General features: G+C 44.1%; 1 protein-coding gene across 3 annotated transcripts; it reads right to left on the bottom strand.

Annotated features, from left to right (window-relative positions):
* Positions 1-2,564: 2,564 nt before the first annotated feature.
* On the bottom strand, positions 2,565-21,184 carry C8B (complement C8 beta chain). Of its 3 annotated transcripts, none has more exons than XM_035333552.1 (13): positions 21,153-21,184; positions 19,990-20,232; positions 18,486-18,660; positions 17,548-17,689; positions 16,653-16,794; positions 14,826-14,958; positions 14,031-14,228; positions 11,761-12,001; positions 10,396-10,524; positions 9,845-10,008; positions 7,471-7,624; positions 6,233-6,301; positions 2,565-4,898 (listed from the first exon to the last, which is right to left on the bottom strand). In XM_035333552.1, the coding sequence occupies exons 1-13, from the start codon at positions 21,167-21,169 to the stop codon at positions 4,747-4,749; spliced, it is 1,959 nt and encodes a 652-aa protein (XP_035189443.1). In that variant the 5' UTR covers positions 21,170-21,184; the 3' UTR covers positions 2,565-4,746. The 3 variants fall into 3 exon arrangements, with proteins under 3 accessions (XP_035189443.1, XP_035189442.1, XP_035189440.1); XM_035333551.1 differs by lacking the exon at positions 21,153-21,184 and adding an exon at positions 20,649-20,692 and having other exon boundaries at positions 18,486-18,639; positions 19,990-20,244; XM_035333549.1 differs by lacking the exon at positions 21,153-21,184 and adding an exon at positions 20,649-20,692 and having other exon boundaries at positions 19,990-20,244.
* Positions 21,185-22,869: the final 1,685 nt, after the last annotated feature.

A 22,869-nucleotide genomic window follows, 5' to 3' on the forward strand; every position in this document is an offset into this window, starting at 1 on the left:
ACACAGGGTGGGCAGAAGGCGAGCAGCACTTAATTTCACTGTGCTTTTCACTGCAAGGAAGGAAAGGGAAAAAAGAAAAAAAAAAAAAAAAAGAAACAGCTCTGAGAAGGAATTAGGCATTAGGAAAAGCAACACCAGCAACAAAACCTCAAAGCACAAAGGAGCATTTCTATATACATTTGAATGGAAAGGGGGAGTAGAAAGGAACCGTGGTGTAGTGAAAAAAAAAATTGCTCAGCTACAGCTCTGATTCTTGGAAATGCTTGTTTTTCAACAGCGTGTCAGTAGTGATTTAGTCTGACACTTAGCTGATGTAAATCAGTGTAGCTCCTTCACCACAGCTGATTTATGCTACCTGAAGATCTGGCCCCATATTTTCTTTTGTGTGCATGTTTGCCAAAAGACAATTTTTTCACTGCTTCTTCTCTTTTGCTCGAAAATGAAACTGCAGGCTTTTTGTATAGGAAAACAACAAACCGTGTTGTCTCGAGCACTGAGATTTGATTTTTCAGTGAAAAATTACTATGACATATTTCGAAGACATGGGCAAATGGGTGATAAAACTGTGGCCTTTTTGCCAACCCTGCCTTTCCAGGTAAAGGCTGTGCTCGTCCAGAGACAAATTTGCTCCCGAGGGCTTGAGTCTGATGTCTTCTATGCTGGGAAAATGCAGCGGCATGAAGCACCCATTGACCTCGATGCCATTTAGCCCAGAGGAATGTGAAATGTGGGATCAGAGCAGCAGTTTTCAGCCACGGTTTTATCAACGCTCTTTGGCACGTGGCTGGCACGTTGTGTAGAAACATGAGACAGGGCTCCTATAACCACAGCTAGCTTGGCTCATGGGCTCAATTCTTACCTGTACACGGACCTGGGCAGGGCTGAGGACAAAGCCTGGGAGCAAACGAGCGTCGAGAAGGTTAGGGAGCAGCGTTCCTCTTCTGAGACTGGGGAAGAAGTTATCGAGGGGGAGATTTCTTGCCTGGGAGGCTGGGGAGGGAGGAGGCCTGCTGGGAAGTGACCTGTAGCCTCAGCTTCAGAGACCTTTCTGGAAGGATAGATGCCAGCCTGGAGAATCGCCGACACTACAACAGGAAATCCAAGAGATTAAGGGACAAAACCAGAGGAACGCCACCAGTCCCGAGGTTTGCTCCCAGCTCACCCAGAGCCCGGGCGTCCTCCCAGCAGCAGCTCTGGAGCAGGGAAGCTGCAGTCAGAGGGAGGGAGAAGCTGCCTGTAAGGTCTGTTAAAAAAAAAAAAAAAAGTAAAAAAAAAAAGTGAGAGAGATTATGAGCAATTACACATTTACAATGCCAGTCAAAGAAGCTAATATATCTCCTGCTGAAGTGGCCAGCATGAGAGCTGTGCTAGATGAGATAAGCAGCAAAAATGTACGTTTCTTACTTAAACTAAAAGCTTAGAGGGTACAATAAAACACTGCAGTTCCACCCTGGCTTTAATGAATGGATTTTCCCCTCTCGCACACTGACATACATTTGATATAGTTATTTATCCTATATATTTCTTGCGGCATATTTCCCAGGAGACCTTGTTTATCTCTCTCATAAGTACATGATGGATGTATGGTGCTTTGGATAAATGGTATCACAATCAGATATTTTTATGGATATAGGCAAACTGGGTTATTAACAAAGGAAGGGCAGCGAGGAACCAGTACGCAATGGAAAACAGCGAATGATTGATGACAATACACCTGAGGTTGCAAGGTGCAGGCTCCAGATAACCAGCTAACAGGAGAGGAGATAAGGGCTGCTTCCTACCTCGGGGTCAATGTCACGCTGAGTGCCCAAACGCCTGCGTCCCTCCGAGCCTGCGATTTTACAGCAGCTGAGGATTGCCCACTGGGAGCAGCTCTGAAATTGTTGCCTCCTTTTTCGTCCAGTGCTAATGCAGAGGCACGGGAAGGAAGAAAACGTTCAGTCCTGCCCAAACCAAAAGAAATGCCAAGTCCTGGAGGGTCTGGGGGAAGCTGGTGTTTGTTGTGGGGCTGCGTCATGCCCAGCACAGTGGGACTTGGAGTCCTGCACTATTGAGAGGTAAAACACAGATGTCCATAGTGGTAATCATTGCTGTCTGCATCTCTAGTGCTGTTGATTTACGCAAGCAGGAGGGTGTTAAAATGGGGTATAAAAGGAAGACAGATCTGCGGGTGTAATTTGCCTTGAAAGCAGGTGGGTTTTTGGGTGCTTACTGGGTTCTTCAGCAAGCACAGCAGAACCCAGAGCTGGCAATGTGGGGACTGCTAACACCTCCACAAGGACTCGCCAGGTGGCTTTCAACAACCTCCCTCTGTCTCCATGCCCATTCGTTTCTTAGTAAAGCAGATTTCTGTTCTGTATGCCCTCAGGGGCCTGGGTGGGGACTCCAGGAGGGCTGATATTGTCACCGAGCTCTCTGATATTGTCACCCACCTCTGCTAGGGCTGGCAGGTAGGCCTTCATACCTGCATTGTTAATGCAAACTTGCACGGAAAGTGGAAGTGAGAAACACCAACAAAAGATAATACCAAAATTTAATGTGTACCAAGATGAAACAATAAAAGCTTCAGCATAGTACTTTTTATTACCCTCCAGGTCATAATAAATCATTAGTTAGTTACATCTAAGCACAACATCACAAGGACAAGATAAAGTTATGTCCTTTATGGGAGGCTTCTAGAGCCTATAGGCTCAATATGCAACCACCTCTGAAACCATACTTCAGGTAGACTATCCTGCTCATCTTGAAGACCATAAAATCTTTTCTCTCCTCCTCAAAATAAATAAATAAAACAAAACCAAAAACAAACACAAAAAGCAACGAAAGCCAACCCCAAATATCCAAACCCAGGCACTGCCATTTCAAAACATCTGGGCTGTTCTGATCAGGCGAGAGCCTTCAGGTTGCTATATTTGGCTCTGCTTCACTGCTCGTGGCAGCAGTGGACAGATGCATCATGACCACGTGTCAAGAGTGCTTTCTCCACCTTGATGGTCAGGAAAGGTGGTCAAATTTAAAAAGCAGCTCTAGTCATCTGAGAAAGTTCCTTAATCAGATCACATCAATGTTTCTCAACAAGAGCAAGCAACTGCACTGCAGTGCACGTTCTCAAAGGCACCCATGAACCAAAGCACGTTGGTGGTTAGGGTCTCAGGGTCCTCTCTTGCACAGCTTTTGCAGGGACTCTTCAAAAAGCATTGACGAATACTGCATATAGCATACGCAGTGACCTTATTGACCATGACCCTGAACGAAGCTTTTCTATCACACAAGAGATATAACGGTTACACAGTGGATAAGGGAAATGTTTTGGGTTGGCAGTTCAATTACATAGCCCATTATGACTACAGATCGTGCTTATTTTACATATGCACATATGCAATGTGCTCTTCCTTTCTTAAAGCTGTCACAGAAACCTTGTCGATAAGTGTGGAGGCGGCATGAGGGCTAAAACTAAATGCATGTTCCATTGTTCGGATGTCAGAGAGCCTGAGTCGCTCTTATAAGAAGTGCATTTAGACAACGTCAGTCTGAGAGAAGAGAAACTGGTGATACCAACCCACCATCACCAGCACTGCTAAAAGCCCTTGGAAAAGCGTTTGACCTTGCTGATGTTAGAAGACTCACAACATTTAGGAGAAACTTTGCACTGGTTGCACTATTTTCCCCAAACAAAGCTGTCTTTAGTTATTTTACAGCATGCCCTAACAAAAACCTCTTTGCAAAAGCCAATAAGCACCAATGATGTAGTAGGGAAGTCCCTGGAACAATCCCTCTCAGGTGAGTCACGGAACCACACACAGCATTCAGTACGGGTTCCTCTTTTGTCTGACCCAGCTTGTGATGCATGGCTTCAGGGACAGTAACAAAGGGCAAACCATTTGTTTTGCTTTGACTTTTTTCATAGCGAACTCTCTCCATCTCAGGTGTCCTAACCTGAGAGGAGTAGCAATGCAACTACTGAAATACAGCCTTTTCCCATCCCAGAAGCATCCCTTTGTCCTTCCTCCTCCATCCCAAGTAACCAGCTCAGTGTATCTGAGCGGACTGGGGTGCACGTGAGCCTCAGTGTGCCTGCTCTTTCAGCAACGCGCAGGAGGAAGCTTGCTTCTGCAGTAAGAGTACAACTGCTGTTCAGTCGTATAACAACGCCTTGGTGTCACCAGACTGCTTCACAATTTGGTTTTCACTCCTTCAAGAGAATTTCTGGTATGACAGACAATTTAAGGTAAATACAATAAGTAGGGAAACTGGTGTAGTGAGGCACAGCGGCTTTAAATGTCACGCTAGATACTATTGTGCTCATTGAGATTTAGACTTTAATATGCTCTATTTTGCTCCACATGACACAGCTGTCTTCACAGAAGCTGCGTATTAGTGCACATTCTGGCGCACGTAAGATCAAACAGTCTTTTCTTATCTCAAAGAAACATTCAAAAATAAACGAGAAACTTAAAATCTACAGCTACTAAATAAGGCAGGAGATCGAGCTCGTCCCAATTAGCCCCTTGCAGTAGACACAGAACACTATTAAGAACAGTAAGCACATTCAGTTGCATGGGACAACTGCAAAGCATGTCCAAAGGTGTGGTACTCCCAAAGCCTTCTGAAACTTTTCCAACTTCAACACACGTGGATGAGACCCGTAAGCACAGAAAAGCCAACTTAGCAAGTCAGTCAGGTAACGTCTTCCCACTCAGTCTGCAACCTGCTCATCGTTTTTGTGTGAGTTCTTAATTATTCCCTCTAGCAATTAACTGTTTCAGCATCTGGCCCTGAGCATGATGAACCCCCATTTTGTGGTGCAGGGTTGTTGCACTGTCGTTTCCGTGTTCGTTGACCTCCTGAGCATGGAGACCAGCTGGCCCAGCAACCCCAATCTCCATTAATAGCAGTATCTGAAAACAAAAGAACAAGCCAGAAAGGAGTGTCAGAATAAAGCAGCTCTTTCCAAGGGGCGAGCTGTCAGCTTCCATGAATCATATATAAATACAAACAGCTCTGCCCCATCCATACCAACAACATACTTGAGTCATTAACAATGACTGATTGTTTGAAAGACGTTTAATTCTCTGTTCAGAATTTCTGGTGTTTGTTCAAACTACCCTTTATGCAGCAAGGACAAGAAAAAAGCAGCAATTAGCTTTATATTTTGTTGCTGGGTGTTTCCCTCCCTGACCTAGTCCAAGCCTTGCTAAGAAGAGCACTAAATTGTCAGCCACATTTTGAGGTGCTAGGGATAATGTTGGCATGTTCTTCTTCGGTGAACAACAGCTTGAATATTCAGCTTTCTACCCACTGCTTTGCCTATTAGAGTGTCTTCTTCTGGATCCTGAGCATGTGAGTGACATAAATTCAGCATCCTGAGAATCACGGAGCCGAACACAGAAGCAACACATAAAAGAAGGAAAGGGGAGTGGGAAAGGAAGTTGTATGTTGACAAGCGGATGGATGCGAGTCTTTGGGAGGTTTGGATGTGATTATGTGTGCAGTAAACAGACTGGAACAAGGTGTAAGCGACTCCACAGTTTCAGGCTGAATGGACTGGCTTAGAAATACCTACAAAATTGACCCTCTGCTTGGTGAAATCTCAGCTTAAAATGTATTTCAGCCTGGCTTGGTTAGGACACAGTCATGCAGAATGAGAACTGGCTACAAGACTGTAAACAAAGCACAGTGATAAATGTTGTGCATCAAATTGTGGGATGGTGCCAGAGCTCTGGGTGCCTGAGATCTGGGATTATTTAGCATCTAAATTAATGAGCTGGAAGAAGTAAACAAAATGATTAAAGTCACAGATCATCCTAAACCAGAAGGAGTTAAGAACATCAGTCAGGAGACAGCAGTAATACAAAGTGACCAAGAAGCATTAGTAAAGGCTTCAAAACAACATAATAAGATTTTAAGATTAAAACTCATGGTAGCATATCTACAGGAAAACAGTCTGCAACATAGTGGCTGTATCAAAGGGGAAAACTTAGGGAACAGAACTGCTGGAGGAGCCCTGAGGCTTGCCATGGGTTGTAAATTAGGCAGGAGTTCCTATTTTGATATAATTGCAAGGTGGGTGGGGGTGGCTTGGAAGTGCAGAAGTAAAGCCACTTCTGGGTGAACACAAATAAATTCTGAATTTTAGAAGAGAGCAGGCAAAGGGTATCTATCACTTCTGCAGGTCCCCAGCCTCTTGTGCATGGGGCTGGACAGCCAGCAGCAGGGCTGGGGTCCCACTTACCTCTTCTGTTGGTGATCTCACAGGCAGTGCCACGGTAGCCAAGGGGACACAGGCACTCACACTCTGTCCCTGAAAGCAAGCAGAGATGGTGGGATTACAGACTTAATTTCAAGTCTCGTCTCCCTGCAGATACCCAGTCCTTTTCAGCCCTTTTCTGGGAGGATGAAATTATGTCAGCATTTTTCTCCATTGGTGGAAGTACAAAACAGCAATAAGGCAGGGAAGCTGTGATTATGCTGCCACCCCACTTGCCTCTCCAGTAAACCCCCTGCTCTTCTCCAGAGATGTCTTGGCAGTGCTGGGAGGGGAGCAAACTGTTTGCAGTGGGTGAGGAAGGGTTTGTGCAGGAGGGATGCCTGCATAACCCCACTCGAGCTTCCCAGGGCTACGGTATGCTTCTTTCCTGCAGATGGACCCGGGATGAGAGCTCCCACCTCGGAAAGTAACAGGCATTGAAAGCCTCTCCTTGAGAAGATCCTAAATGAAATGCTAACCTGACTTAGATCCTGAGAAGTTATTTAAACAAGGGTAATCACAAGACAAACCCTTTAAGTGCTACAATCATCTAGCTGGTACCTGAAGCAGTCGTTTCTGCATTAGGCACATTTAGATGATAACGATCCTCATCAGGACTTCTGCAGATGCAGATTGGAATTAGGCACTTGAAAAAAATGGTCCCTTTGTTAGAAGCTCTCATCACATCATATATCTCTGTTTAGGCAGTGTGGTTTTCATTCGATTTGATTATTTTTCCCCTTCATTTTTAAATCACAGTCTGCTTACAAAGGAGGACAGCTTCTTATTAGAAATGGGGGAGGTGATGGTGTTAACTGTGCTTGGCACTTATGTGGTGCTTTTCATCTTCAGAACACTTTTACAAACACTAATTAATGCTGAGACAGTAGTCACTTCTCCAGGATGATGGAACCAATCTTAAAAGCAAAGGAGGAGACATCAAGTTGTTGCTTTTTTTAACACATAATTGAAAGGGGATCAAATTTTTCCATGGAACTGATACAGATGATCACTCCCCTTAAAAAGGTGCATTCTGTGACTCTACCGTGTTTACTAAATTGTGGCATTCTACGAATAGACCATCTTCTAAAAAAGCTATTTCTTTTTTTTATTACCTGGAAGAGAAATGACAGCAGTAACTAAAGAGCAGCTTACTTGCTAAGCTTCCTCCCTCCCCACAAATTCCCTGCTCATTGCCCTTAGAAGCCAGAGAAGAGGCCTACCTTTCATAAACGGGGTCCCATTGCCCTGGCACGGAGCGCAGCGACAGGAACTCGTCTCCAGCTGAAACTCATCAAGAGCCCGTCGCAGATTTTCTTTTATTGCGATTGCATTAGCGAAGTCGGTCGGAGTCACCAGCTGGTACAGCGGCTGCACCTAGAGGGAGGGAAGGAGCTGCACTCATTTTGTTGTTCAAGATGGTGCGAGCAACGCACGGCTCCGTGGGAGCACAGCTGGGGAGGGAAATGAAGGCCTTGTGGCACGTGCTCCAGGTTTCCCATCAGTGTTTCTTTCAACCTAGTGAACAGCAGCAGCAGGAATACTTGCAGGAGTCCTCCCCTTGGTTTACAGCACCAAAGGCACTGCAAATGCATAAGGAGATTCAACAGCCACACAGTTAGTTGAAAAACAGGCAAAGTTTCATTCAATGCTTTCTTACCATTTTCTTGATTTTAACATTTTGAGACCAGTTTTGAGCAAATTTACTTTTCCTGAATGCTCTCTCACTCCAATTTGAAAAGGACCCCCCAAAACCCACCCACAGCAATCTCCTTCATTCCTCAGACAGCTACACAGCGCAGCCACGGGCATTCACATTGCACTTTCAGCATAACCACTTCTGCGTTTCAAGGCTGATTTCTCTCTTTATGAAGCCAAGATAAGGGTTTCCACTACCTTCAGAAGGGAGGGGATTGTGATCTTCAAATGCAACCACCACAGATAGGATCAGTGCTGGAAGATAAGAGCTCACAGCGCGGTGAACATGCTCTAGGAAACAAGGAGGCTGTGTCCTTCTTATTCCTTTTTCTGAGAAGGAGGGGAAGTTAAGGTGTGCCCTACAGATTGGCAGTCATCTGCTGAAGCCAGGGGGGATGATGCTGGTGCCTCTCCTCAGACGACCTATCCCAAATTCCCATCCCTGCTGTAGGGATACCCGCTACTGCAATTCAGTAAGCATGAATGGTCCCTGTGCTGCTGTTAAGATTCTCAAACTGCTAGAAATAGGAGGTTTTAATAAAGAATGCTCATTTCCTGCTGCTGTACATCCCCTCTTCATCAATTATCTGTGATCCATACTTTGCTTTTTGAATTCAGATCATACATCCGAGGAAATACACTAAGAGTGACCCGCCAAGGCCCTTCTGCAGTTGATTTATGAACTGATTTGCTCCAGTTTTCCCTAACTAAGCATTCCTGGGCTGACTCTGCTGGTATGTTTGATCTTCAAACCCCATGGGGATTCTGGTATGGAAATGAGGGATCACAGACACCAAATCCAAATGACATCCGTCTGGGGTTTTCACCGGGCAGCCTGGCCACTGATGCCAGGCCAGACAAAGGATGCCACAATTGGTTGTGGGAGAACTTTCTGGAAATGGGATCAGTGCAGAGCGTTGTGCTCACATTGTCTCCTGCTGGGAAACCTCCCAGTGCATTTTTGAAACTCTGTCCACAGTGCACCAGGGGCTTGGGAAAGGCAAATGCACTGCAGCAAGTACTGGAAGGGCACTGGCAGTATTTCCAAACTACTGATATTTTCTTTGCTTCAGACTGCTTAGAATTCACTTTTTTTTTTTTTTTTTTAAACTCAAAAAGTCAGAATTTCAATGAGAAACAAGTTCCTTTTACAAATATCAATATTTTTGCCTAAAATTAATTTCACAACGAAGACCAATAATAACAAAACCAGTTTCCACCTCTGACAGTCCAAAGACTCCTCAGACTCCTGCTTTAAAAGGATGTTTTCCTCTACCTATGGTATTCAATCAATATTCACTCAGAAGGAGATTATTTTGACATTAAAAACAATGAGGCAGAATTGTTACATGCTTCTGCTCACTTTTCACTTTTACAGCACTTTGCATTTCTAAAACTCTTTAGGATCAAAGCTCCTTGACCCTTCAAAACCCAGGGCGTGTTTTTATTTAGTTAATCTGCACAAACATCCAAGCATGTATGGTGACCTTCTTGACCTCCTGAACCAGAGAGAATTGTTGCTAAATAGTCACTGCTACTCATGGAAGACAAGAAATTTCAAGCAAAAGAAGTCCTTATAAAATATATGCTGACAAGTGATACCCTGGTAAAAGAGAAAATGGCAAGTCTTACCTGCTGGGTGGGCAGTGAGCAATCACATCGGCATGGACAAGTTACGAAGGGTAAAAGCTGTTTGCTTTCAGCTACACCACCCTTTTTAATGCATCACAACTTTGATTTCATGATCACCCGTTCTCAGAGCAACGATGCTAGACCATATAGTTCTACCAGTTGCCCTAGAAATTGCCCTTTTTTAAAAAAAAATCTAATTTTTTTCAAACACAGAGGTCTCCGAGGCACTCAGCTAAGTGAGGCTGAACGAAGCGAAGCATACAGTACCTTCAGCTGTATGATTTCGGGGTTGTACTGTACTGCGTCTCCCCACTCCTGCATTAGCGTGACAGTCGGCAGGCTTTTGTAGGCCAGTGCAGTAACGTGTTCGCTTGCTCCACCGCGAACGAGGGCGATGAAGTCTTCCACGTACTGCTTTTTGGCGGTGGTGACTGCAAAAAAAAAAAAAATGCATTAAGAAAGCGGTCAGCTTCGCACAGGTATTTCTTTGTGGACTGAAATGGGACATAAGCTCACAGCAAAGCACCTCTGGAAATGACCCACCCCACTGAGAAGGCAAAGGAGAAAGGCCACGGGTGCTTCACACCTGCAGCCTGGTTTCCTACGCTGTGTGTCCTGTGCCTCTCCTGCTCCCTTGCAGCAATACCCCCATCCTCTTGTCCTTTATACCCGCCCCCTTAATTTCTTCCCCTGGGCAGCCAGCTGTAATGCTTGGAAGTTCTTCCACAGCCTGAAGCTTCTCTCCACCATGATGGAAGAAAAGACTTTTCACTATGACATAGGCTAGAAATGAAATCACCAAAGTGTTTCTTGCTTACCTCCGATCTCATTTAAAAGGGCATTACAGCCTTCTACGTTTATTCCAAGACTCAAGCGGACACCTTTAATAGTTCCACCAATTTTAAAGCCATGCTGTGCACAGTTCTGGACATCGCTCAAAGTATAACCTTAAATAAACAGCAAAATATTGCAGTGTTTTAATAAAACAGCTCATTTTTTATGTCCTTATATGCAGAAAATGTAAGTTGATACATGATTTTTCTCTGGTAAAGAAGATGAAGCCTTCTTTGGGATAATTAAAAGATCTCATGGTCTTCCCACACATCTGATATTGGGGTTGATCCAGTACAGCCCTTATTAATGCTTGTAGTCCATATACACTTAAGGCAGGAACCATTGTCTTATGGCGTCCTGGCAGAGCATCAGGTACAATCCAGTCCTCTTTATTGTCGTCTTGCCCACAGAAGAGGAGCACTACTCCCCTGAGCTCTACTGCAGGCTCCTGATCTAGTTCTGCAGATACTGCCAGGTAGCATTTGGATGGAAACAACAACATACGTTAGTTCAACAAAAGGTTGCTTGTGACAGACCCACACCATCATCTGAGAAATTACTCATGTTTTGAGTATCTGAAATCCGAATCTGAAGTCTGTGGCTCTGGGCCATACCTGCTACAGCACAAGCTAGCACATTCCTAGCCAGCAGAATTGCAAACAGACCAAGTGCCGCACAAAGCAGAGTCCACTAAATGCTTTCACAAATAGACAACGAAGGCAGTTCCTCGCTCCCATGCCAATGAATAAATAAGAGAGTGCAGCTATTGATTAATGTCACACAGCTCTCTCTACCCTACACAACAATCATCATTTCTTGCAAAAAAAAAGGAAGCCGGAGTCAAAGAGCAAGAGCAGTGTCAGGCACAAGAGTCACCCAGCACATTATTTACTGTTTCCTACATGCTGCAAAAGCTCTCGAGGCTAAAGGTGTTTTAAAACCGCCATTTGAAAGGCAATGGAAAAAGAACATAGGTGAAGGCTTTCAAAGCTAACAAAGGCATTAAGCTACATGACTCTCATTCATCTCAACATCGTGTCAGCCCCCTGAATGTGTCGTCTAAAACACTTGCCCCAGGGCCCTTTTTGTGAACTGGCAGCACCCACAGCTTGAGAGCTCAACCAAGCTCATGATGCTGAGCATTCTTTGAAAACCAGGTGCTTTATTCACTGCCATGAAACACTGCTACTCCCGTACTTCCTACAGGCTGTCTTTGAGATGTTGTTGGCTCCTTCTTCCACAGCCTCTCTTTTCTGTCCTCAGATCTGAACCAGCACTGGGTGCCTGGGGAGGGATTTTCCCACTGAAAAGCCAGGTCTGGCCTTTTCACAAGCTTCAGATGCACGTACCTGCCTTTTGGAGCTCATTACTGTTCAAGACTAAAGTATACTCGTAGATGCCACCGATGGTAGCCTCGGTGATGTAGTGTGTCCCGTAGTCTCTGTACAGCTCTCTGTACTCCCCGTAGCTGTACTCCAGTGGGAGCTGATGGAGTCTCTGCAGGAACTCGTAATGCAGCATCAGGGCTCGGGGCTTCAGCTTGTAAGTGGCAACAGTCAGCTCAGAACGGGCGTGAATGAATTTGCTGGACTACATGGCATACAGAAACACAAGAGAATCCAGAAATGAGCGGTGTCGTTCTTGCCACAATGCGTAGGTATTTGCCATTACATAGTCATACTGGTCAGCATTTATCGATTTAACAATTTTCAACTGGAAATATTTTTATTTAGTAAAGCCAAGCCTTTTAGTAGTAGGGCTTCTGAAAATCGGGATTCTGACTAGTATTAGAGAGAGAAGGACGAAGGGGGGACACCCAATACAAAGAGGTGATGGCTCAGGAGTTCAGCTGCAACATGGGGAAAGAGGTTCAAGCCTCTGCTCTGACAGATGCAAGGACACAAATAGCATCCCAACAGAGTGCTCTACCTCTGATAGTGTTGACCAGCCTTTGCTTTCACAGGCTCTCTACTGAAAAAGTTGAACAACTGAAAGCATGATGATTTATACATGAGTCAGTAATTCTCTGGCTGATCCAAATTAATATTTATATTTGTATTCCACAGAATATGCTATCACCAAAACTCTGTGGAAAGAGGAAAACACAAACACTTGCACACATGCACATTTGTATGTATTTGTGTAAATATTTGTGTGTGAGTATATATTATACCTCCCCTTCCTGGCGTGAATGTCAAGAGCTGAGGTCTTTTGTTATGTCCAAAGAATTTGTTTCCAGTTTGGGCCAGCAGGAATACCACATCAAAGGCATTTCAACATAGAACTCTAACTCTGTAGCTTAAATAATAAAATCAGGACTTAGTGTAGGGTTTCTTTCTGGATATCTACTGCAAATGTTTCTCATATACCTCTGATCTTGTCATGGGAAATGTCACTTTGCAGGAAGCAAATGCAAGTTTAATAGCAACAAGGAATGCTCTGCCATTGCTGAGCGCTCTGTATACTGAGGGGAGAGACATAGATCAGCAGTACTATTAAACCACTGACAAGAGCTAGGTTTGTTTACAGCAATAACAGATGAAAAGAAGAAATCAAATGATGTTGCACACTACCTCAGAATGAATCTCATAAAGCAGTCCTAGGAGTTATAGATTAAAGCATCTCCAGCCAGCTTAAAGTGTGCATCAGCTCACAGCTGTGACCACATCTCTGAAGATGAGGCTGGCAGTGACTGTGCCATCCGTATTTTGTGGTGTGTGTGTCCTTATCTGATGAATGATGTATTCAGCAGATAGATCACATCAGCTGAAGTAAAATGGCATGTGTTAGTCTATAGTTAAACCCACGGAAGGCCTGCTAGCAGTTTTCATTCCATGTTATTGTCAAGGCTGCCCTAGAGTAGAATAGTTTGGCTTCGTTGTTTGCATTATCATTTACCCAGGTGACAGCTCCTGCCTTGCTGAACCCACCTAAACAAGGAATGGCCCTTCATGTGTGACATGCTACCCTGTAGCGAGCACACAGACAACAGCTGTCCACACCACTGAGTATTTTCTGGACTGTTCACAGGTGCAGAAATCCTGGAACTGCAGAAAATCCTATTTGCCCTTTTTTTCACCCAACATTTCTCCATTACTCAGTGTAACCCACTCACGGGGCAGGTGGAACCCTGGACTCCTGGTTTCATTAGCTAAACCCCAGTTTTACCTGTACAGATTCCCTCTGCTAGTTGCACCCATGTGGAGACCCTGCTCTGAGTCCCATTTGTCCATCTCCTACCAGCAAGTTTACTGCAGGGAGGGTTGGCCATTTGCACCTGCTTCTTAGTTTCATTTTTTGCAAGTGATTTACCCCAAACACCCAAATGTGGATACCCAGCACTAGACTGGACAGACTGTACACTATTGTGGCTAATTTTAAAGGTTGGCAGCCTGATTGCTGGCAGGTCTGTGAATAGAAAAGCTCCTGGGTGCTGCAAACACAAACCAAGGTGTTGTGGCTTTATAAACACTTGACCAATACAAACTGCAAAATCCAATCAGGGGGAACGATTCCGTTCATCCTAGTCATGGCTGCTGACCTGACGATGGGAATGAAATTGACATACACACAAATACAGAAAACGTGTTAGCAGAGAATTAAGTGGAGCAGTGCTTACTGTTGAAGAAAAGCTTTTCATCCTTTGAATGAACTTCTTGAACCTGTTGTCATTTTGACTGTAACCAATTTCAAACAGTCCGTTTATATTTATACCGAAGCTGAAGCTAGACTGAGAAGCTTTTTGCCTGAGGACATTTCTTTCATAACTTGAGTAGGAGTCATATTCAGTCATTGTAAATTCATATTTGCCTTTGGTCTAAACAGAAAGCAAAAACACAGTTTATTTCCTGCTTAGTGATCGTATACCTGAAGCATGGAAAGGGAGAACAGATACAAATATACTTGTGAATTAATGCTTGCACTTTGAAGATGAAAAGCCTTGTGTAATTGCAAAGCATTACTGTTATTAACACTATTACTTCAAGAATACCTGATTTACAGCAGTAGGAAAGCTACTATCTCCTCCATACTGCAAGGACCTCAGGCCTTTACTGAGTATGTCAATCTTACGCAAAGAAGGTGAAACACAGGCACCAATGGAAGTAGAAACCCTAAGAGGAAAAGGTTTCCTAGTGGACAACACTCAAAAAGGCCCAGGCTTTGCAGTGGGATGGTTCAAGGGAACTTTGCCATCTATTCCAGCGCACGCAGATCTTAATATAAAGGCACCGTTCCAAGTCCATCTGCTGCATGGGTTATTAGCCCTAAAAGTTGGGCTACACTCAGTCTCATCCCATTTGATTGCATGATTTCTGATTTTTTTTTAAAAAATAATGAACCTGATCAGTATTTTGCGCTGAATTTATTGGAATATACTTATGTATGCTTAGCTGCAGAAGAATCTGACACGTACCTCTGGCACATAGCTTTCTACATTGTATGGTTTTCTGAATCTCGTGTCCACAATATAATGGGGAGAACATCCCCCAGCATAGTACCTGTGATCAAGAACTAATCCTTCCAAGTTTTTAGTGAAGATATTTAACCTGTATATGAAGCATAACAGCAAAATATTAAATTTATCATCGATTAGGGGTACACATCAAATGGGTTGGGTGATTTTTTGTTTGGCTGACAGCTCTTTGTTGCATACTTCTTTATCCTGAAACCCCAACAGAAAGCTCTGTCTCTTCCACTGTTTGATCAGCCCAATCCCTCCAGAAAACCTCAATGCCTAACAAGCAAAAAAAAGACAGAGACAAATTTTGACATTTTACTGAATATGATATCAATTACAGAAAGGCAGTTTTATCCACCCAACTAGGAATAACACTGGAGCATTATGCCCATATCATCAGTCCAGACTAATTTTTAATCGACATTTTCTTTGTTCTAGTTTATCAGTCATAACCTTTGCTGTGCTGGTCAACCACAGGTCAGTGGACAAGTAAAAATTGTCAGCGAATAAGATCTAGGTAGCCAAGCAAGCAATCCTTCCACATCTCCTTGAAGTCACTGGGAAGCTTTATTCTGACTACAAGAGATGCAGGACAGCGACCTACGCCCAGGAAGGATGCAGCACTGCAACCTTTTTTCATGGAGTAATTTAACCAGGCTCACTGCTTTTCCCACTGCTGCCGGTGGGTTAGTTGCAGTAAAACCTTTCTGTTACTCGCTGCCAGGACAGCCTAACAGCGCCCCTGCGGCACACAGCTGAGGACACGCTGCTCATCTCCAGAATCCATCGTCAAATAGTAATGAGTCATTAGAGCACACTCCCCTCCCCCCCAAAAAATAAGGTACTATAGTCCATGTTGTGTTCCCATTACTGTTCCAGGCCTCTGCTAGACCTGCCTCTCCTTGTTTTGGGGAGGGAGACTTGCAAGATCATGACACTGAAGCTGTAAAATATTAACTCTAATTTTAGAACAAACTGAGAAGGAGGGAAGTCCACTAAAAGCAAATTACTGAGCAACTGTAGCTTCAAAGAGATGAAGAGAAGCATGTTCCCATAATTGTCCAACATTATTTTAAATTTTGATTAAACTCAGAAGTACAAAGCATTAGCAATGACATGAACAGCAGCCCTATCTCCTGAGAGTAAGGAGGAAATTATCATTTTCCCACAATGTTTTTCTTTTTTCTTTTTTTAAGTAAAAAGCATTTTTTTCCTGCAGAATTAAAAAAAAAAAAAAAAAGACTTCACACAGTATGATCTTACAGAAAGTTGCCACAGTCTTAGCCAGTAAAAGCTGAATGAGTTCAGATGTGGATGTGAATCCCCACAAAGTTGCGGCTTGCTAACATGCAAGCAATAAACCAATACTCAGTGCAACAATACAACTCCATAGACAGGTTCAGATTTAATTGCAAGTACCTGTAGACACCAGGGAAGTATTTGGTGTTTACACCTCTCTTTTCACTCCCCAGGTTTTGGCAATACAAAGGGCACGCTCCAGCTCTTGCAGTACCCAGCTGCAGGCTGAGCTGATGCTCTCTGCAGGGTGCACATGTACTCCCGGATACATCTGGGACTTTACTCACCATGTCTCTCCGAGAAAGACTCACACAACACACAATCAATAAGGATTTTCCCACTGGGCTTTGGATCAGGACCCCAAATGCTGTCTGACTGTAACTCCTGGATACAGTGATGGCTACAGCTTTTCTTGGGTCAGTGTTTGTGGCTGAAGCCATTACCCTTGAATAAGAAAATGTCTCATGAAGATCACGGACTTACCCTTTTGCCAGATTCTCTATTCCCCAGTATTGCTCCATCTTCCGGTCACATTTCTGAAACACTTTTTTGCAGTTTTTTTCATCTGACTGATCCCCGCAGTCATCATCCCCATTACAAAGCAGCCTCCGCATAATGCATCTCCCTAGGTTGCAATACGTACATTACTCAGAAAGCAATCTATTGTCACGCTTAGTGGTAATACTGCATAATAATGGTATTATTGTTATTTTTTGTCTCTTCCCATGTCCCTCATTACTGAATTCTTGTTTTGCAGTCTCATCAAAACTCACACATTGGGTACAAGACTGGATCAGCAGTGCCTCTCCTTTACCCTTTAGCAGCAAAATTTAGCCTAGCAGCTTTGCCCCATGTCCTGTACTGACCTCCCCGCTGCCACAGCGCCCTGCTCCCTGCACACCTTCTCCCCACTGCCAGGAAGCAGGCACAAAGCAGAGTCTGACCAAATTCTGGACATGGCTGAAGGCTGCCTTGCTTTCCCACACTCTCTGGAGAGTCCCTGACTAATCATTCACATGGATGGAGAGAAAGGCCACATGGACCACCATAGTAACCTGCTGTGCTCTTGGGTATGCGACGCTTGGTACGTGTTCTGCTGTTGCCATCATAACCACCTGTGCTACAGATTTTACTGATATAACTAGCTTCTAAGTTCTATTTGGATTTTTTTTTTTTGAGATTTTAAAGACGTGCTTTAGACTGACAGATGTTGACTTACAGTCACTCAAAATCATTGATGCAAACACACCACAAGCATAGATGGGCCAGGGTCAATGTCTGACATCTCTTTAGCCTGGCAAACTCATGTAGAAGAAGAAAGTTGAGTGTGGAGATGTCAGAGATGTCACCTGCACACCATCATACAGTGAATCCTTACCTGTAACTGCACACACAAAACCTTCACATCTGACTTTATTTCTGCAAGGATTATTCGTAACACAATCTTCAGTTTCTTTGTCAGAGTAATCACACGGCTCTCCGTTGAACTGAGAAGGTTGTTCCAGGCGGGCAAACCTGTACTGTGATGAAATAACAAAATATTGACTGGAGTGTAGAGAAATTGTGAATTTTACGGTTCCCCAGTTCAAAAACAAACTTTGTGCTGGGGAGATCTAAGAGCAGAGTGATTAAAAAAAAGTGTAGGCAAAGAAGCGTGACACTGCTAACGCAACTCATTTCAAATGTTTCTGATCTGGGACAGTTTAAATTTCAATAATTAAGATTTGAGAATTGGAAGGGATAATGGAAAGTGTGCTTTTATATGACAGTTTGTTTAAATGTGCCTGACAGGGGAGTGCGGGCATTTGCAAGAGTAAGGAAGGATTCAGTTACATCTCCTCTCTTTCAATTAGCGCTGGTAACGACATCCCTTGTTATTTTCTGTCAGTGTATTTACTTGGCCCTCTGTATCATTAGGGATTTTTTCCGCCCACAACACTGCTGTGAAGCAGTCAATTACTCCGTCCAATATGTTAGCCCTCCTTTTTTTTTTTTTTTTTTTTTTCCAGCTTTTAAGATTAACTATTTGATACAAAGCTTCACTTTTCCTGACTCACATCACTGGTTATTCCTGGTTAAGCCTGGGAACACTTCTCCAGCTCGTTAGTAGAGCTTCCTCTAGCAACGAGGATTTTGCTGTTCATGCTACCAGGGTCATTACCTTCGCATGATGGGCTTCACTGGTAGGGAATGTTTGTTGGCAGACAACAAAAAGCATCTTAATCCTGAGACGCACTGATTGTCCCCAGGTCCTACAAGGGACCATCAGTGGGATGGTGCCTTCTCGAGCTTCCTGCCCTACCCACGAGCACTCACCCTTTTCTTCTGGCAGGGATCACACTTGCTCCACGAGGACCAGGCGGAGAGCACGCAGTCGCGTGGCTGCGGCACATCTCCTGTGGACCGGGGCCGCCTGCTGTTGGCCACGCTGCTGTTGGTGCCGCCCAGCCCCAGGGACTCCTTCCCACCACTGCACGCAACAACACGAGAGCTTCATTCAGTGGGTGAAACCACCGAGGCCAGAACAACCCGGCCAATGCCTGTGCAAAACTACATGCTGAAGAGAATTAAGTCCTGTTAGACTGCACCACACAGGAAACACAACCCTCCTCCCAGCAGCCGGGACATCATCTCAAGCTGCTTGAGCCCTACAAAATAACCCAGCAAAGTGGCCAGCAGGAAAATCTGCACCACCTGCTCCTGCCCTTGTCCCCCTGCTCCCTGCTCTTGCTGTGCCCAGTCCATGGCTGCTGTACATGATGAATAGCTCCAGGGCCAGGCACCCTACAACACCAGCTGCAATGCAAAGGATGGCTTGCACACAGTCCGTATTTTTGAAAACCAGGCTTAAGTGCCTCCCTTTGCCAAGCAGGTGATTTTTTTCTCAAGCTGGGCAAAACTGTTCTCAGTTCTCAATAGTCATTAACCCATTAATCCCATTCATCCCAGTGATGAATCTGAACCCCAAGTGTGAGCCTCCCCTCTTTTGCCCCACCATGTACAACTGTCTCCAAGGTTTCCATGATGCTGCAGCCAAAATGTTGCCTTCTCTTTCAGCAGATTCATTATTTCTGATTAAAACCTCATTCCAGACAAATGCTTCCTTGTAGCGCCTAATCTAAGTGGGAAAGCTCAAATAAAATACTGACAGTAAGTTTCTTCTCGTACCACTTTGAAAACCAAACTGCCTCTGCTGTGTTCCCAGCTCCTTCACCAACACAAGGAATAGCACCAGCTGAAGCTGTATGATTTACTGCCTGACAAGGGGCTCTCATTACTGCATATTAAAAAATCACAAGGAATAAAGGAATTACAAAAACTCATCAGCTCACTGAAGCATGAATTCAGAGCTCAAAGTTCAGAGAACAGTGGAAAAATGCAGTTAGATCATAAGTACTACAGACACTGATCGACTGCAGCCCCTTGAAAGAGCAAAATCTATTAAGCTGATAGAGAAAGAAGCAAGTATCAGTAAGATTTTTGCTATTTACTTACTCAAACAAAATGAAACCTCTTCCTTCCAGCACACTTCTGGGCAGCTGGCATGTCAGGAGGTTGCACGTTGCAAACACAACTCTCCACTACAATGCGACCGGGGCAATTTGTTGTACCAGATTTATCAGACGGGATTACTTTTCCCAAGTCAGACACAACGCACTACGTTAACTTCCACACAGTGTCTTTTACTATTCATTAGAAACAAAGAAATAGCTCAAGACAGCAATTACGCCCCATAGAAAGTAAAAGCAGACAGCCGGTGCAGATTTTCCCAGTTTTATCATATCACCCCAAGGACATCCCTTTAGAAAAGTTCACTTACCCAAAGCAATGAACGTTTAGGAAGCCGAGTATGGCACAAAGCAGCAGCAGTTTGACGGGGTACAGAGCAAACACTGTCTGTACCGTACTCATCATGCCAATGTGCTGTCGGCGATTCGAAACCAGCACCGCTCCGCTCCCAGTCTGCAGGAGGATTTGAAAGCGGTTCGAGCAGAAAAGGACGAACTGCTGGCTCGTTGGATTTCCACACGGTAAACAGCAGATGACCCACCACCTGGCAAATCTGCAAGGTAAACTTTGTAATTGTTAGCACACTGCTTTCTGCAGGCAAGTGGGAAGAAAGCAGAGATCCGTCCCGAAGCAATTTACACTTTCATTTGCAATGCTCCTTTCAAGAGGCAGAAATAAATGAGTATTTCAACAAATGAATTACTCAAGTCTTGGCAAAAGGGAAGAGTAAGTGAACCAAAGCCAGCTCTCTAGGAGTAGACTGCAAAATCATCCACCTATTTCTGCTTTTAATGCCTGTTTGTCTCCCGGAGGAAGGCTGGGCAGTTCCTCTGCCTGCACAGGGATCCCGGGCGCTGCCTCTCGCCGGGGCTTGGGCCTTTCCCCAAAATGCCCAAAGCCCTGAGGCCACAGGCACGAGACCTGACAGGGTATTGACCTATGTGGGCATAAATAGGGCAGGGAACTCACCAAGAACTGCCTCCCAGCAGCTCAGTCATGCTTTCAGAGGCAGACTGGGATCTTCAAAACCTCACTGAGTATTTCTTCAGTTGCTTGTTGAGGCACAGGGCCGCTGCTTCTCATTCGGGTATGGCTCTCTTCGACTCTTGAGACAAAAGTCTTCCTCTTCAACCTACCACAAGCATTTTGGACGGTTAAAGTTCTCCAAATCTGCATTTCCCTGTACAAAATGATGTATATTGTTGTTTTCCCAGCCTCCCTCTGGCTGGACAAGTGGAGGGGTTCTCTGAGGAGACGCGGCCCTGCCCTGTGGTCTTAGCACCGCAGTCTCTTGCCCTGGGCCAAGTATCTGAGTGCTCCGATGACACAAGGAATAAATCCATTTTAAATTGCTCATTACGGGAATGATGGATGCTGTACACAAAATTAATCATATTCACTGACACAAAACCAAACCGACCTCAGTGTAATGACCTGGACAAGTGTGGCACCTTTTAAATGTGTTGTACTCACCTCACAGATGGTACCATCTCTGAAATTCAAGTAACTGGCTGCTGCATTTTTAGTTTGGCAACTTGATGATAACCATTTAACACAGAGAAGCACATTAACTCAGTCCTTGTAGGAATTTGACCAGAACAGGAAGATAATTGTTCAGGCAGCCGGTTTCTCAGAGCGTTACTGAACGCAGTCAGTGACTAGCCGCCCTTTCATCTCTGGACATGGAGGACAAACTATTAGGAAAGATGGCTGAGACTGGCTGTTTGTTTGCCTTTTTTTTGCCTTATTTTTTGTGTGTGTCAAATGACTTTGACCCCAGACTAAAACAAAGGTGTGTCTATTTGATACAGCTTGCTCAACCTTTGACATGATTGATTTCACTGTTAATTATTTATGCACGACAAAAAAAAGAAAAAAAAACAAAAAAAGAAAAAAAAACTTACAGGAAAGACTTCGCCATCTGCAGGACCCTTGCTGGCTGAGAAATGCAGTACAAATCCAATATTGCAATAGCAGCAAGAGAGAAGCTAAGACTGTAAGCGCAGCGCACACCCTAGGTTTTACTGCAAACCACGATAGTGCCACAGTGTGTGAAGACCTCCAAGCAGCTTGCTCCTGCTTGCTGCCATGCTGCTCATCTCCGTTTTACTCCTTCTTTCCACACACATCTTAGTGGTGCTCGTGCCTGCTCCTTAATTAGCTAAAAGATGTTAGGTTAAAATCACAGCAGGGACCAAGGAGGCAGAGTTTCCTGTATGTTAACATACTGTTCAAAGAGAATTGAAAAGCATAATCACGTTTTCCACATCATTTATACTGTGGTTTAACAAGAGGGAGGTCTAACATGCAAAATTCACAATGACAACCACCGCTTGTTTTCCACCTCCTTGCAGCTTGAGGCATAATGGGTCTGTGGATCAGTGGGAATGTCAGCCTGTAGCACCGCCTGTGTCCTCTTTCCACAGTTTTGTGCCTTCTTCATTGCTGAGTGTAATAGCCCCGGCTGTCTGCTGAGCTGTTTTTTAAATCCCAAAGCACTTAACCCTAACAATGTTCTAAGACACTGAAAGTGGGTTTTATCACACTTGAAAATGAAGGCTCACTAAGTGTCCATCATGAGCTTTCAAGTGCAAGGCATCATTTGTAGGATTCCTAACACCAACGAAAGTTTGTAACCCCTTGCCCCTGTAAATAAAACCCAAGCAGTTTTACCAAAGGTGATTTTTTTAAAATGGCTGCTTTCTGCTCAAAGTAAAACTCTAACACATACTAGTGATGAAAGGCCCTCCATGGAAAAGGTTAGATGGGAGCAAGAAGTTTTTATACTGGTCAAAAACAATTTATCTTTCTCCTTTTCTGAAAAAATCATTTCACTCCCTGCTTCATAACTCGTATTTCCTTCTGCAGAAGAATGCAATTGTCTCATTCAAGGGTAAGAGGGGGTCTCCCACAGATTTTAATGGTGAAGAGTGTAAGGAGGCAAATACATGGTAAGGTTTACAAATAACAAACCCCAAGGAACATTTTCAGATGTTTACTTACAACTGACTCTGTTGCATCACTATTTCTGTTACTAATAGAGTTGTTTTCTGGTAGTGAAGCTGGTATCTGTAAAGCCATGGATATAAAAAAAATCACCTTATTCATGCTTATTCTCTGTTTTTGCCTTTTGATTCACTAAAAAGTAATGGCTCATAATGGCTTGGTCCAAACTAGGTAAAGGTACAAC

Source organism: Oxyura jamaicensis, chromosome 8, assembly GCF_011077185.1.
Source record: "Oxyura jamaicensis isolate SHBP4307 breed ruddy duck chromosome 8, BPBGC_Ojam_1.0, whole genome shotgun sequence".
Taxonomy (NCBI): domain Eukaryota; kingdom Metazoa; phylum Chordata; class Aves; order Anseriformes; family Anatidae; genus Oxyura; species Oxyura jamaicensis.

Coding starts and splice junctions, on each gene's coding strand:
- C8B (XM_035333549.1), bottom strand. CDS start 20,677: ATGACTGAGCTGCTGGGAGGCAGTTCTTG. Junction 20,245..20,648: donor CTGCTGGGAGGCAGTTCTTG/GTGAGTTCCCTG, acceptor ACAATTACAAAG/TTTACCTTGCAGATTTGCCA. Junction 12,002..14,030: donor TGAAAAGCTTTTCTTCAACA/GTAAGCACTGCT, acceptor TATGCCATGTAG/TCCAGCAAATTCATTCACGC.